This window comes from Oncorhynchus tshawytscha, linkage group LG28 (genome assembly GCF_018296145.1).
Source record: "Oncorhynchus tshawytscha isolate Ot180627B linkage group LG28, Otsh_v2.0, whole genome shotgun sequence".
NCBI classification, from domain to species: Eukaryota; Metazoa; Chordata; class Actinopteri; order Salmoniformes; family Salmonidae; genus Oncorhynchus; species Oncorhynchus tshawytscha.
Window position 1 is genome coordinate 22221101 of NC_056456.1, and position 16309 is coordinate 22237409.

General features: G+C 42.6%; 1 protein-coding gene across 2 annotated transcripts; it reads left to right on the forward strand.

The window, feature by feature from the left end:
- Position 1: 1 nt before the first annotated feature.
- On the forward strand, positions 2 to 14322 carry tgs1 (trimethylguanosine synthase 1). Of its 2 annotated transcripts, XM_024391604.2 has the most exons (13): positions 2 to 232; positions 338 to 402; positions 843 to 985; positions 1949 to 2654; positions 3573 to 3687; positions 6318 to 6404; positions 6604 to 6775; positions 7762 to 8086; positions 8237 to 8401; positions 10685 to 10828; positions 11251 to 11467; positions 11996 to 12074; positions 14005 to 14322. In XM_024391604.2, the coding sequence occupies exons 1-13, from the start codon at positions 120 to 122 to the stop codon at positions 14116 to 14118; spliced, it is 2445 nt and encodes an 814-aa protein (XP_024247372.1). In that variant the 5' UTR covers positions 2 to 119; the 3' UTR covers positions 14119 to 14322. The 2 variants fall into 2 exon arrangements, with proteins under 2 accessions (XP_024247372.1, XP_024247373.1); XM_024391605.2 differs by lacking the exons at positions 2 to 232; positions 338 to 402; positions 843 to 985 and adding an exon at positions 1024 to 1161.
- Positions 14323 to 16309: the final 1987 nt, after the last annotated feature.

Consider the following 16309-nt stretch of genomic DNA (forward strand, 5'->3'; position numbering starts at 1 on the left):
CAGGAACGGATGTCATTGTAGCCAACACGTGTGTGTATCTGGATGAACTTCGATCGCGGTGAAAGAGCCTTTCTCTATTTACATTTCCCGCTAACGTTATCTAGCTAACAAGTGTGAACATGATGATTGATCATGGAAAATGGAATGTGGTTGCCGACATTATTTTCAGCCAAAGGAGCTTGGCTGGAGATGATGGGACTATACACTGCTTGTGTTCGAGAGCTTTTGTACAGTAAGTGAGCTAGCTACCTATATAGTTACTATACAAGTACAACACACAATGTTAACTGTGTTGCATTGTTTTCACTGACTGTGTCCTCTTTTTCTCCCGGTGTAGGGATCGTGAGTTGTACAGATCTGACCGTAAAGACATCACTAACTTGGCCGAAGGTGGGCTGCAAGGTAGGACATAACCAATGTAGTATACGTCATTGCACATACCTAACCCTAGTCAAGTAAAGCTCAACGACACGATGTACTTCACATCAACGGCGTTGATCAGACTAGTGTGACCGACTGGAGCTCAGACATCTCATACAAGTTTTGATCATAAGTACGGATTTCGTCATCCAGTGAGTAGCCCGCAATTACACAGGTTATTGTCCCATGTAATTGCGGGCTATGGTTACTGAAATCCATAGTTTGACACAATCAATCATTTTGTGTGACGTGGAGCTCCAGTTTGCCACACTAGTTGCAGGTTAACTCCGTTGTTCTGTAGTATGTCTTGGAGTTGAGTTGCACTTGGCTAACCTAACCACTCCCAAATAATTGACATGCATGTTGCCAACCTTTTCTGAAACCTGAAAGTTGTCTGTAACTCAGCCTATTGTTGCACTCAGAGGCAGAGGATGAGCATGGAGAGGACCAGGCAGAAGATGAAGAGACTGAGGAGGAGGATGAACCAATCGATGAAGAAGCCCAGCTTATGGCCAGAATGGGACTGCCTGTGGAGTTCATAAGCTCCTCTGCACAAAGGAAATCTGTAAGTAGTAGCAAGTAAACATTGCCTGTTTATCCTTCACCAGAGAGTCCACCTAAAAGAAAGAAGAGGTCATGTTGCTCCGATTACTGATGTGCGGGTTGACTCATAACCCGCAGTCCCTACGGTTATATCCGAATAAAGAGGGAACAATACCTCAAGTGGCGCAGCAGTCTAAGGTTAGTTTCCCAGAGTTCCCAATTGTCTTGAACTCACTGAAGTCAGATTTCCCAGTACTAAGTTAAGTTGTTTTGAGCACGGCAGAAGTCGTGCTGGATTGACAGCATGCCCAATGTTGATCGTAGACTTCATGATGATGTCTGCTAGCTAAGATTTTGAAAGTAAGATGTTGACATGATCAGTCCAATTAAAGCTACGGTAGATAACGTGATTTGACATTTTATCTGTGGCCAATGACCTTGATCCTTCTTGGATGGGCACTTCTAATGTAACTCTTTGGCATCACCCAAGGGGCTTGAATTTTCTAGCTTTTCTAGCTAGTAACTAGAGAACATTACCAACCCCTACGCACATAATCCACTGAGCTAGGCTGAAACACCTGCATTGTGGAGCTACCTTACTCAAGAAAACAAAAAAGAGACCAAGTGTGTATGCGGCTTTATTAACTCCATTTTATTTTTTACATTGTTTGCAAACTGATTTATTCTGGTGAGCAAGTTTTTTTTTTTAAGTCTTCTCAGGCAACATATAGTGACGAAGAGAAGCAGCATGTATCTAATTATAGACAAGTTGACTAACACAGTTTACCAAAATGTCAGATATTCTAAGTAGAAGCATATCTAAATTAGGCAACAACAAAAAAAATCCTGCACACACTGTCAAAAAAAATCATTCTACCATTTCTGACTGTAGCCTATAGTGTATGTTCTATATTTGTGGGTTAGGGTCACTATCACATGTAGTCCTATGCTCTCTCACCTAGTGTCTTTGTGTCTCTCCTAAAAGGCGAGAAAGTTAGGGAGGAAGAATGCCAACCACTGGGAAGCAGCCCCTGAGAATCTGGATGAAGATGATCCACTCCAGTCACAGAAGGATGATCCCAGTGTTGAAAGCACCAAGCCAGCGTTTGATTGGTTTGATCTCAGTGAGAGGCCCGAAGGAGAGACGGAGGCAGAACCTCAACCCTCACAGGCCCAGGAGGGTTGGGAAGACTACTGGAGCCAGCAGGGAGAGGGGTTGTTGTGGCAGGGCTGGTTGGAGAAGCACCCTGAGACTTCCAGCTGTCCAGCCACAGCAGAGCCCCCCTGGGACTGCCCAGGCACTAAGGAGGCATGGGATAATCACACCAGCCACACCTTTCTCTACTACTGGGAGCAGTTCAACTACTGGGCAGCCCAGGGATGGACCATAGACTACTCAAGCAGTACACCCATTGAAACAAAGCAGCCTGGACATGAGGGTGAAGCCGAAGGAGAGCCGACTCATTGTTGTGACCCAGGGGATTTAGAGTTTGAAGGAAGGCTGGAGCGGAGTGAGGCGGGCACTAGTGAAGTGGTCGATCTGATTGGGCAGATGAGCCTTCTGTCAGAGGGAGTTGGTCAGTGTGATTTGAGCAAACAACAAGTGGAGCATGTCTGTGGAAATGACGAACCTTGTGATGGTGGTAATCGTAAAAGAACTGCCTCGTCAACTAAGTCCACTGAATTAAGAGGTGAGACCTTTCACCCGCCTACAAACATGATATTTCTGTCTCTCAGTTCAGGAAACTTTGCTGTATCGTTGAGACTGACACTATGTTGATATAGCAGTGATTCCCACAGTTCTTGCGCTCAAATCTATTAAAACCTAAATACCAGTATCATGGTTTTTTTTTTTCCCATGCAAAATGAAAACACTAGGCAGACCTCACTCTTTGGTCCTTTAGAAAACATTTAAAATATTGTGTGCTTTAGCTTGGAAAGTAAATATATGTGACTCTGGATGACAACATAATGATGTTTGTTTCCAACATCAGGGCTGTTTTCCTAAGTCATTTAAATCTGCTTCATGTTTTGTTTCCTTGACACAATACTAACGAGTATCGCGATACTGGTATCGTCCCGACCCTACTAAAGATGTCATTAAAGTAGCCTATTGCACTCAGAATGGGTAGGCGATAGCAATGTCCTACACACATCCCTTTTAAAACATATATATTTTAGTCCTTGTAATTTGGGGCTTTTTCCAAACTGTAGGTGACTGTCTGAATATTTTATGCATTGTACTATCAAAAGATGTGTTCCTTTGAATGAAAGGACCATGTGACACAGGTCCATGCATTTTTAATGGTTCCTCTAGTCAGAGCGAGCAAAGAACCACTGCCTGAATCAACGGCCGTCTCCTCTCTGTGACTGTAGACCGTGATGGATGCTCTGTAAAAATGGAACTTTCCATCTTGTCTGTGACTGATCCCACACAACACTGCTGTCATTTCTGTTTCATAGTATTTCTGTTTTTATCTGGCTTTGTAGCATTGTTTTACACCACATGCTGACTTCTCGTTCCCCGTTTTATCCTCTTGCAAGGAAAACATGCATGTAGAATGCAATGTTGTAGGGACAAATGATGTACACTTTTTTTCCCCCTTCAGATTCCAAACAGGGCAGGTGTCACCAGGAAAACAACGGATCAGGTGAGAGAAGAGCGTCTAATAGTGATGAAGATGATGAACCACCAGATGGAAGAGTCCCAAAACTTAAGCGAAGGTAAGCTACATGGCAATTTATCTAAATGTTCATGTCTTGCAGTATTTTACAGTATGGTCCTCTTCCTAATGTTGGCATAGCAATATAGTACCAAGAATAGTATAACTGGAAATCACTGTTTCAAGTGGCAAGAAAAAGTATGTGAACCCTTTGGAATTACCTGGATTTCTGCATAAATTGGTCATCAAATTTGATCTGATCTTCATCTAAGTCACAACAATAGACAAACATAGTGTGCTTAAAATAATACAAATTGTATCTCTCTTGTCTATATTAAATAAATAATTTAAATTGTGTAGGTTGGAAAAAGTATGTGAACCCAAAGGCTAATGACTTCTCCAAAAGCTAATTGGAGTCATGAGTCAGCTAACCTGGAGTCCAATGAATGAGACGAGATTGGAGATGTTGGTTAGGGCTGCCTTGCCCTATAAAAAAACACTTACAAAATTTGAGTTTCCTATTCACAAGAAGCATTGCTTGATGTAAACCATGCCTCGAACAAAAGATCTCAGAAGACCTAAGAAGAAGAATTGTTGACTTGCATAAAGCTTGAAAGGCTTACAGAAGTATCTCTAAAATCCTTGCTGTTCATCAGTCCATGGTAAGACAAATGGTCTATAAATGGAGAAAGTTCAGCACTGTTGCTACTCTCCCTAGGAGTGGCCGTCCTGCAAAGATGACTGCAAGAGCACAGTGCAGAATGCTCAATGAGGTTAAGAACAATCCTAGTGTCAGCTAAAGACTTACAGAAATCTCTGGAACATGCTAACATCTCTGTTGACGAGCCTACGATACGTAAAATAAGAATGGTGTTCATGGGAGGACACCACGGGAAGAAGCCACTGCTGTCCAAAAAAAGCATTGCTGCACGTCTGAAGTTTTCAAATGTGCACCTGGATGTTCCACAGTGCTACTGGCAAAATATTGTGTGGACAGATGAAGCTACAGATGAGATGTTTGGAAGGAAAACACAACACTGTGGAGAGAAAAAAAGGCACAGCACACCAACATAAAAACCTCATCCCAACTGTAAAGTATGGTGGAGGGAGCATCATGATTTGGGGCTGCCTCAGGGCCTGGGCAGCTTGCTATCAGATGGAAAAATTAATTCAAGTTTATCAAGACATTTTGCAGGAGAATGTTAGGCTATATGTCCGCCAATTGAAGCACAACAGAAGTTGGTTGACGCAACAGGACAACAACCTAAAAAGACAAGTAAATCAACAACAGAATGACCTCAACCTGATTGAGATGCTGTGGCATGACCGAGAGCCGTTCACACCAGACATCCCAAGAATATTGCTGAACTGAAACAGTTTTGTAAAGAGGAATGGTCCAAAATTCCTCCTGACGGTTGTGCAGGTCTGATCCGCAACGACAGAAAACATTTGGTTGAGGTTATTGCTGCCAAAGGAGAGTCAACCAGTTATTAAATCCAAGGGTTCACATACTTTTTCTACCCTGGAAGGTGAATGTTTACACGGTGTTCAATAAAGACATGAAAAAGTATCATTGTTTGTGTGTTATTAGTAAAGCAAACTGTGTTTGTCTATTGTTGTGACCTAGATGAAGATCAGATCAAAATGCATGACCAATTTATGCAGAAATCCAGGTATTTCCAAAGGGGTCCCATGCTGTTTCTTGCCACTGTATATGCTGACAGTGACTGAAATATTTTTCGTAGGGGATTGAATTGAACTGCGATTCACATTGTAAATTCCATTATTGGCTACGATTCACCCTTTAAAGGCTTCCATCGTCGGCTACGATTCACCTTGTAAAGGCTTCCATCGTCGGCTACGATTCACCTTGTAAAGGCTTCCATCGTCGGCTACGATTCACCTTGTAAAGGCTTCCATCGTCGGCTACGATTCACCTTGTAAAAAGGCTTCCATCGTCGGCTACGATTCACCTTGTAAAGGCTTCCATCGTCACCTTGTAAAGGCTTCCATCGTCGGCTACGATTCACCTTGTAAAGGCTTCCATCGTCGGCTACGATTCACCTTGTAAAGGCTTCCATTGTCGGCTACGATTCACCTTGTAAAGGCTTCCATTGTCGGCTACGATTCACCTTGTAAAGGCTTCCATTGTCGGCTACGATTCACCTTGTAAAGGCTTCCATTATTGGTTATGATGCAGTGCATGTAAAAGTGTCAGCCAGGGGAATGAATGGAAGTGCTTATCATCCGTCTTTTCAATTTCACTTTGATCGAAGGAGATGTTCATGTCCAAGACACAGATTTTGATGCTTCTCCATGTTTCAATAACCAAGCATTCTGTAAATGGAATCTGTATGCATAAATCAGTAAACATCACGTGATGGCCCATTCCAACCCAAAGGCTGGTACTGGGGACTGATATGTGATTTAGCCTACACAGTGCTTTGTGAGACTATAACAATATTTTTCTACATTTTCCTATTTTCTTGTTTATTGCATCTCATAAACATTCTACTGTTGGCTACACATTCCCTATATAGTGTACTACTTTTGACCAGGGCCCTCCAGTCAAAAGTGTACACTATATAGGGAATATGGTACCAATTGGAATGCAGTCTTGTTCGATCATTGTGATGGTGTGTAAGGCTAATGCTGTGTATCGATCTGTCATCTACTGATCTGTTGACCCAGCCATGAACTGGATGTGGAGGAGAACCCTCAGATGTCTGTGGATGAAGCCTGGGATAAACTGGGGTTAAAGCGCAGCCACGACCCCATGTAAGTCAGCATTACTCCCTCGTCCCAAATGGGAGCCTATTCCCTATAAAGTGCACTACTTTTGACCCAGCCTGGTCAAAAAGTAGTGCACTATACAGTATGTAGGCAATAGGGTGACATTTTGAAAATAATCCAGGTATATGTACAAACGGTTGATTGTCCTCTTAGAATATCAGTCTCTATGTTGTGTTTTTTTTAGGATTGAGAGCGTGCTGAAGTTTAAGCCCAGCCCCAGTCACCACCATGGAAGTAGGGCTGGGAGGAATAGGAAGCAACATGGAGGGAGGAAAGCAGCCTGCCACAACACGCACACCTTCTTTACTGAAGAGGGAGATAACACAGAGCCCAAGTTGACTAAGACCTTTCAAAAAGTACAATTTTGCAAATTATTTTCACAAACAGTACGATTGCTATTGATTGCGATACTAATAGAATCACTCTCATTTTAGTACTGCACACCCACATTTCATAGCAGCTCCTGACTAGGTGGGTGAAATTCAGGTGGGTGAAATGCCCTGTGGTTAACACTGGGGAGCCTTTTCAGAGAGGTCTACCTCATTTCTTACTCTGCCTCAGTCTCCACTGGCAGAGAGAGGAGAGAATGGGAGCACAGCCAATACTCACGTCCTCCCTCCCCTCCTGTCAGTGCTGGCCTCCTGACACACCACATCTCTTATGCATGCAGCTGCTGTTTCAACCAACTGAATCTATTTACAATGAGCCGCCACGCTGCACTGGTCCGAGGGTAGCCGCACTGTTTAAAGTTCACTGACTCAAATAATGATGATCCGTCACATTTCATTGATAAGACTGACCTTGAGGAGTAAAGGAAGAGTGTGTTCAGCTGGTCGCTATGAACTCTAACATGCTTATTCAAACCATGGTAGAGAGGCTAGGAAAGGCTACTGTTCTGTTTGCTGACTGTGCGGGATTGTATTATCCCAGAGCAATTGAAACTTGTCAAGGTACTGCACTTCAGAAAGGTAATGACTTAGTGTAGCCTACGGGTATAGTGCCTACAGGTATAGTGGACATCGGTGTGTTTCTACGGTGTTGAGACATTATTAAGTCATGTGTCGCACTGTGAGAGGAGTTAAACCAGTTAAATGCAGTGCTTTTCCATTGATCTTTGTTTTGAGCTCACTGGATTGATCTTCTGGGCAAGACTTGCAGTATTTACTGTCTGCAGCAAATGGCACCATCATCCAGCAGGCACAGTAGAAATGACTTGAGCCCTGTTGAGGCCTACTTTAAAAAGTATGGTTTCGTTGTAATGCTTCTCTGTTCCTCCAGCGTTCATTGGTCATGCGTGTTTGTTGTATTCACGCACTCATTCACGTGCTGCTCTTGTTTTCAGGTTCAGAGTTTCCTCCAGAGGGTTCAGAAAGACAACGGCACACACACAGCCGTCCCGGACATGTCAAAAGGCCAGTCGCATGAGCACGGGGAGCATGCCGACAAGGAGAGGCCTGCTTGTCCACAGTCAGAGGGAGAAGAAGAGATGAAGGAAGATAGTCCTCAACTCTGTTTGGAGTTGGACTGTACTGAGCAGCTCCCTCAACCCTCCCAGCAGAACATCTTTACCAGAGTAGAGGAAGAAGAGATTCAATTCAGAAGAGAGGTGTACTCACTGGACATACCAGACTACTTAGTTCCCAATGCACTTGAACATAATAACACAGGTTGGTTTGCCTCAGCCAGTTTAGACCTTTTTCTAACCCAGGGCTTTTTCATGAAGCGTTCATGTCAGATCTATACTTGTTGGGGTGTATTTCTTGTTTGATTGTTGAAGTCTTGTACAATTTACTACTTTTGCACGGCCTATTTCCCAGAGTCTACTGGGAAGACTGGTAAGAAGAAGAACAAGAAGACAAAGAAAAGAGGAAAATGTGGAGTGATGCCAGCTGAGATTGCAGCGGAGCCCGAGCTGGCTAAGTACTGGGCCCAGCGCTACCGTCTCTTCTCCAGGTTCGATGAGGGCATCAAGCTGGACCACGGTGAGTCACGGAGCAAACCGAACACACACACTTTCAATTTGTTCATACAGGCTCCAGCAGAAAGGGTTAATCATATGGAGGAACTACCTGACCTCCATATTGTTGTTAATATTCCTCTAGTTTGAGAACTATTCTCCTATTGTAGTCTCCCAACCACATCTATTAATGCAGCCCAAACGGAGGGTCAAATGTGATTCAGGAATGCACTTTATTCTGAAAAGGAAAGGATTTTCTCAAGGTGACTGAATGTTAAGTATTTTTCTCTGGTTGAGAAACGAATGGCTGTATGTCCGAGGTATAAGATACAGTTTTGCTGCTCCTGAAGTCTAACATGTTGTCAAGAGGGGAAGAGAGTCAAGGATGTAGAGGGCACATGGATGAGCTGGCAGGCAGGGCCCACCTCTGTCTGTCTTTAGGGAGAAGTGCTGATGCCAGTGAAGCATACCTCACATTTCTCCCTCCTGCATCACATGACACCAGCAGGCTTCCTCCCTGTCTCCCAGCAGAGCAACTCTACTCTCTCTCGCCTCCTCCCTCCCGCCCGCTTCCTCGTTCCCTGCTCGTGCACATGTCCTCTCATTTAAGTGCACCAGACTATGACTCCGTTTTTAAACACGGATGCACTGATAAGAGACTAATGATTGGCACTCTGAATGCAGATTAGGTTCATTTAAGTAGAAGGACTAGTTTTCCATTTCCAACACAAAGTGTAGATCCTGTAGCAGAAACAGAAGCAACCTTGTACTCTAGAAGGACAAATATTCATACTGTTAGTGATCAGGTATAAAAGCTCTTTTTTTCACCTCCACTGAAATCCTCCAAATGCATCCTTTTTCATTTATCATTTTAAACATTGATTTTAACATTGGTTCAAAACATCAAGTGGTTCTCCAACCTTTTTCTGGCAAAGAGCTTATCTGTTAGAGGGCCAATCTCGTCCTGCCGAATCTCTCCCTATTCTAGTAGTGTGACTAATATGTTCCCCTCGCTCCAATCAGAGATCTTTCACAGTGCATTCCAAATTCTGTTTGAAAATGAGATCAGAGCCTTCGTAACCTCTCACTTATTCATGTCAACAGAGAAGAGCCAGGATACATACCACACCATGGCTGAAACTCAGTCCAAATTATTTACACCTAGTCCTATCAGATTCATATGGTGTCTATTGCTCAATTAGGTACAGGAGGAAAGTCTCTATACAGCCTCATGTAGCAGTGCCTGGCTGATGATAGAGAGCAGAGTGTGAGGAGGGGTAATCTAGTATTTTGGGACTGAAGTCATATAGGTAAAAAACTATTTAACGTGGTGTTAGAGGTTTCCTTCAGGAACAGCAATCGGTTTTGAGAATCCACTACAAACTGAAAGGAATATCTCCCATCTCAGTGAACATTTAGGAAAACAAACCAAATGTATCTACGGATCCTCCCTTGAGCTCAATTGGAAAGTCCATCCATATTTCTTTGTGAAACACCCTCTCCTCGGCCACTTTTCTCAGAACAGGGAGGGATGAGGACTGTAATGAAAGAGTGAGGAACGTGAAGCGTTACAAGAGAAGAGTGCACTCCCAGCATTGTTTGCCTTAGCAGGTGTTTATACTCTGAGGAGGCTGTGAAAACAAGCAACTGAAAAGGAACCAGCAATGGCTGCTTGAGAAAAGGCAGATGGTCTAGGTGAGGAGAGACCGGAGGACGTGGTTGGTTTATGAAGCATCCCAGCCTCGCCACATAGTCTATCAAATATACCTCAATAATAACAGCATACTTATTCAATCGTTTTTGGGTTGTCTTGTATGATATATTCAGGCTATTCTCAATATAATTGAAAATACACACACACCTACTTTATATTCCAGCAGGCCTAATATTTGCCTGCAGTAAAATGTTGTGAATGACAGCTGTTTTAACATGTAATCGTCACTAATAGTGTTTGTTATTTTGGGGAAGTTGCGAATGGAACTAGCATGACTTATGAGCCCACAAAAATCAATTATATATCATATTTCTGGACAAATTTGATAAATCAATAATGAACCAAAATATTTGGCATTGTTTGGACAAAACCATTTTACAGTTGACTGACCTCTGGTGGCTATGCTTTGCATTGGGGATCACCCCCCAATCCAAAAATTATGATTTATTAAAATATGAATCAATAAATTAAACAATTCTACACTGTGTGTATATATATATATATTTTTTTTTAAATGGTAAAATGAGAGAATATTAATTGCATCTTTGTATTCAGTTTGTTAAAGCCTGTCTGTCCGTTTGTCTGTCTGTACAGAGGGCTGGTTCTCTGTTACCCCAGAGAAGATAGCAGAGCACATTGCCCTGAGGGTCCAGGAGAGTTTCCACTCTGAACTCATCATAGACGCCTTCTGTGGAGTGGGAGGCAATGCCATCCAGTTTGCCCTCACTGGGAAGAGGGGTATAGTAGCATCATATTTGAGCCAAGCTTCAGAGGCTCCTTTGCTTTAATATCTTATAAAATGTAGATATTTTTGGTTACAGTGTCTGCCTTTATAAATAGGGCAAGAGTATTCCTGACCCTGTGACGTGACCAGGAAAACCTCTAGGGCCCATATTATATCCTATAGGTTAACAGTTATGTGTCATATTGTCCTTAGTGGTTCTCCCTGTGTGTCTGACTCAAGTCTGCGTGTCTTTCCATATATAGTGCAGTTATGGGCCCTGGTCAAAAGTAGTGCACTACATAGGGAATACGGTGGCATTTGAGATGCCGTCTGTCCCTTTCCCTTCCTCCAGACATTTAAACAGAGAGCACGTTGTCCTGCATGGTACTCCCTGTGTGTCTGACTCTCTGTCCTCCATGTCCCTGCCCCCATGCAGTGCTAGCCATTGACATCGACCCAGTGCGTCTGGCCCTGGCACAGCACAACGCCCAGGTCTACAAGGTGGCCGAGCACATCGACTTTGTGCAGGGAGACTTCCTGCAGCTGGCACCTCGTCTGCGGGCGGACGTGGTGTTCCTCAGCCCCCCCTGGGGCGGCCCAGACTACCTCAGCGCAGACGTCTTCAATATCAAGACCATGATGGCGCCAAATGGATATCCTTTATTTCTCACAATGAAGCTGCTCTCAGGCTATTAGTCAGGCAACAGGCCAGACTCCGAGACAGACCCAGGCAGAGAGGCAGAGTGACAAGGCCAGCAGTTTGTTAGCTAGCTAAGGGGGAATATGAAGACAGGAATTGTGGATGTAATGAGAAAAAAGGAACCAGCACAATGCTCTTGATAGTATCACTGCTCTTTAATAAGCTTTACATATCAGCCTCACGTTCTGACGAGGGCCGTGAAGCTTATTAAAGAGGAGTGATACTATTAAGAGCAGTGTGCGGGTTCTTTCCATTTTTTCATTTGATTCAACTGTTACCATGCACCTGTAAAAAAGATAGCTCAGATGTGCGAGTGCCTTTTGAATTTTGAGGAACTTGGGATGTGCAGTTAGTTTTGTTTGTGGGTTGGTCTTTGCTTGCCAATCTAGTTTGCCATCTTTTCATATTCCACTAGTATTTACATGCATTGTAGCGTTCTATTACGTTGTCGTAGAACACTGTTTTCCTTAACTGTTAATACTTTTGACATTTTCAGGTTGTCCAAAATGATATCTGATAATATTGTGTACTTCCTCCCGCGAAATGCAGACATGGATCAGGTAGGTTATATGTGCAAGTGGAGGAGTATTGGTGGTTTGCAACTCATGTTTGGATGTTGAGTCTTTCTGCATGCTAGTCATGCTTGGCTACGATTGATTCAAGATACATTTCTATTTGTTGATATTTCAGTGTAAATTAGAGTACAGCAGTACAGTCTGAAGGCCTATAGAAGTGTGAAGTTTCTGCAGGGCTCCTTTTATGGAAGAAGATCAAAGCTGCATCCCAATTTACCACCTTTATCCCAAAGTGTGTACTTGCACATTCCTCGTCATTGGATTGGTATAAGGATTGGCTAGAGGGAGTTGCCACCATTTGGTAAATCCAGGCAAGAAAATGTGCAAGTGCACACTTCAGGAAAGGTTAGGACATAGCCGTAGTCAGCGCTGATGATGCCAGGCGCCTGCCTGCCCAGCTGAGCCTCTACTGGGCATGTTTTGGGGAATGCCCATACTTCTCCTTTATTTACTTGGTTGCCCATCTCTGTGCTATCCCGTGGCTGTAAGTGTTCTCACTGTCTGATCAAAGGCTCCCAGAGCTGGGAAAGGCTACATAGGCCTTATGATGATTTCATTATGCCATCATGCATGTTATCAGCTGTCTAACAAAGCAGGCTGTCACCTATTTGGTAACCTATTGACCTACTTATTTAGCAGTGGCATATCTAACTATTTTGAGTGCAGGTTTACTACTACTTGCTACTATAAAGCTAAGTCCGTGGTGGCTGTTATCAGAAGATCAGTATAATGAGTATAGAAGAAGCACACTCCACTCCGTATTTATTTGGTCAAGGAGGCTAAAATATTTAAATTTGGCTATATTCCCCAGGATTTGGGATTGTTTCATATGAAGTGACAGTACAGAATGTCACCATTTTTTTTAGGGTATTTTTATACATCTGTTTTACCTGTATCTAGTCCCCCTTTTTGAAGAAGTCATAAGTATTTGGCCAAATTCACTTATAGTGTATTAAAGTAGTCAAACGTTTACTATTTGGTCCCATAGTCCTTGTACACAATGACAACATCACTTGCCACTCTACGAACTTGTTGGATGCATTCACAGCTTGTTTTGGTTGTGTTTCCAGTTATGTTTTGCCCAATAGGAACTGAATGGTGAATAATGCATTGTCACTTATTTTAAGCTAGAATAGAAGATGTTTCTGAACACTTCTACATTAATGTTGATGGTACCATGGTTATGCATAATTATGCATTAACTGTGAATGATGAGTGAGAAAGTTGAGGCAGAAAGACGTAGAGAAAAAAAAGTAGCGTCACTGTCCAAATAAATACAGAGGGGAGTGTATAGAACTACATTGACCCAAGCCACCCAGTTGATCAAAATACTACTTGCGAATTGGCTAATTGCACAAGGCCCCTATTTATTTTAGTCCGAGTTAGTGAGTATTGTTGTTTTTTTGTTTCATTTTCTAGAGGGGTTTGATTGTGGTGGATCTGACTAAGGTTAGTTAAATAAAAGTATGTATTTAGGTCTGAGTCTGGCTCTGTTTGGCCTTTACTGTTATTGTCAGAACGGTTGCTGTGGTTTAGCAAACGGCAGAGTTTATAGGCACCCCAATTCTGATCTTTTTTTCCACTAATTGGGCTTTTGACCAATCACATCAGGCCTTTTTCAGAGCTGATCTGGTTGGTCAAGAAGACCAATTTAGTGAAAAGAAATCTGAATTGGGCTGCCTCTGAAGGCAGCCTCTGTCAATAATTACTTGCCAGCTTTGTGCAGACAGGCAGGGATGTTGAACCATACAGTGTACTAGATTTACATACAAATCTATTACATTACTTTTCATTGAAAAACTTATTATAAATCAAGGTGCTGATTTTTTTTCTCTATATAATAAATGTTCATGTCAATGACTCGGACTTATAATTCGTATAGTAACAATGTTTTATTTTTATGGTTGGGTTCCAGATCGCCTCTCTTGCAGGGCCTGGTGGGAGAGTAGAGGTGGAACAGAACTTTCTCAACAACAAGTTAAAGACAATAACTGCATATTTTGGTAATTTGATTAAATCAGATTGCTAGTTTTATTTGACCTAATGCTAAACCTGATCTGTTTGAGGCCAGTTTTTGTTTAGTGCATGATGATGTGTAGACATCCCATCAGATGTTTTGTGTTAATAGTCTGGCCATGTGGTTATACACGTTTTACTGCTTTTAATTTTTCAAAAGACACATTTTGTTGCATTATCTATTTTGTATTAAAGCTAACTATGCCGTTTTACATTGCCTGGTTCTCAACATTGTCTTTTTTTTGTGGAAATACATTCAAATGTTGTTATCTACACACTAGATATGCATAGATAGATGGGCATCAGAGTATAGCCAGCCAGCACAGAGTGGTACTTGGGTCTACAGATGGGGCTCTCTCTGTGAGCTCAGCCCCCCCGCCCCGCACAGCAGTGACCACAAACGCAACCAGACCTGCTGTCATTCTGTGGCCTGGCCAACAGTTGAGCCCCATTTTTGATTCGGCTTCAGTTGAGCTGATGTGTTGATATCCTAGTAGCTCCCTCTGTCACACTGACACCCAAGCCTGGGCCTGCCTACCGAAGGATATATCTGGATGCATATCTAAGCAGACAATCAAAATGTTTGGGGCGGCTATTCCCAAACTGGTGTACGGCTATTCCCCCCAGGGGTACGCCAAATGAATATACAAATAATTTAAAGGCACAAAAAGCTACAGACAATGCCTTCATCAAACAATACTGCTTCACGATGCATTAGTGACATGGCTGCTTCGCATACAAGCCAGTGAATTCTGTGTTACAGCTGGATGAGTCAACAGACGTGGCAGGCCTGGCACAGCTCCTGGTATATGTCCGTTACATTTATGTGGGGTCAATTAAGGATCATCCTCTTCTACAAACCACTGGAAACCAGGACAACAGGAGAGGATATTTTTAAAGTACTGAACAGCTTTGTGACATCAAATGGACTTTGGTAGTCAAGATGTGTTTGTATCTGTACTGATTGCGCAAAATCCATGACAGGGAGACAGAGGATGCCATTTGGGTACACTGCCAAGGGAATGCTGCCAAGGGAATGCCTGACAGCTTGAAAGACGTTTTGGACACTACAGTGAAAATGGTTAACTTAAGGATCGGACCCTTTTTTTTAAAAAAATCTCCTAAAATGACATACCCAAATCTAACCTCCTGTAGCTCAGGACCTGAAGGATCTGCATATTCTTGATACCATTTGAAAGGAAACACCTTGAAGTTTGTGGAAATGCGAAATTAAGGTAGGAGAATATGACACATTAGATGTGGTAAAATATATTTTTTGTACCATCTTTGAAATGCAAGAAAAAGGCCATAATGTATTAATCCAGCCCAGTCACAATTTAGAGATTTTGGCCACTAGATGGCAGTGTACATGCAATGTTTAGACTGATCCATTGAACCATTGCATTTCTGTTCAATATGTTGTATCAAGGCTGCCCAAATGTGCCTAATTGGTTTATTAACTTTAAGTTCACAAGGCCCCTGAACTCTCGTATTTTCTGCATTATGCAATGATATGGGCAGCAACCATGTAACGCTTTTACAACATACAGAAGTGCGCTGGTTATCAAGGGGCAAAGTATTGACACTTAAATTGAGAGAAGAGCTTAAAGTTTTATTTACTGACCATAATTTTCACTTGTCTGACCACTTGCGTGATGAGTTTCCCACACGACTGGCTGATCTTCATGATGTTTTTTCTCACCTGAATGATCTGAATCTAGGATTGCAACTATTCAATGTGTGGGACAAAATTTAGGCTATGATTAAGACGTTGGAGCTCTTTTTCTGCATTATCAAGGACAACACACAGGTTTTTTCATCATTGTATGATTTAGTGTGTGCAAATGAACGCAAGTTTACAGACAATGTCAAATGTGATTATAGCGAAGCACCTGAGTGAGCTGGGTGCGCAAAGATGCAGGTACTTCTCCGAAACCGAAGACACAAACTGGATTTGTTATCCCTTTCATGACCTGTCTCCAGTCCACTTACCGATATCTGAACAAATCAAATCAAATCAAATTTATTTATTTATATAGCCCTTCGTACATCAGCTGATATCTCAAAGTGCTGTACAGAAACCCAGCCTAAAACCCCAAACAGCAAGCAATGCAGGTGTAGAAGCACAGTGGCTAGGAAAAACTCCCTAGAAAGGCCAAAACCTAGGAAGAAACCTAGAGAGGAACCAGGCTATGTGGGGTGGC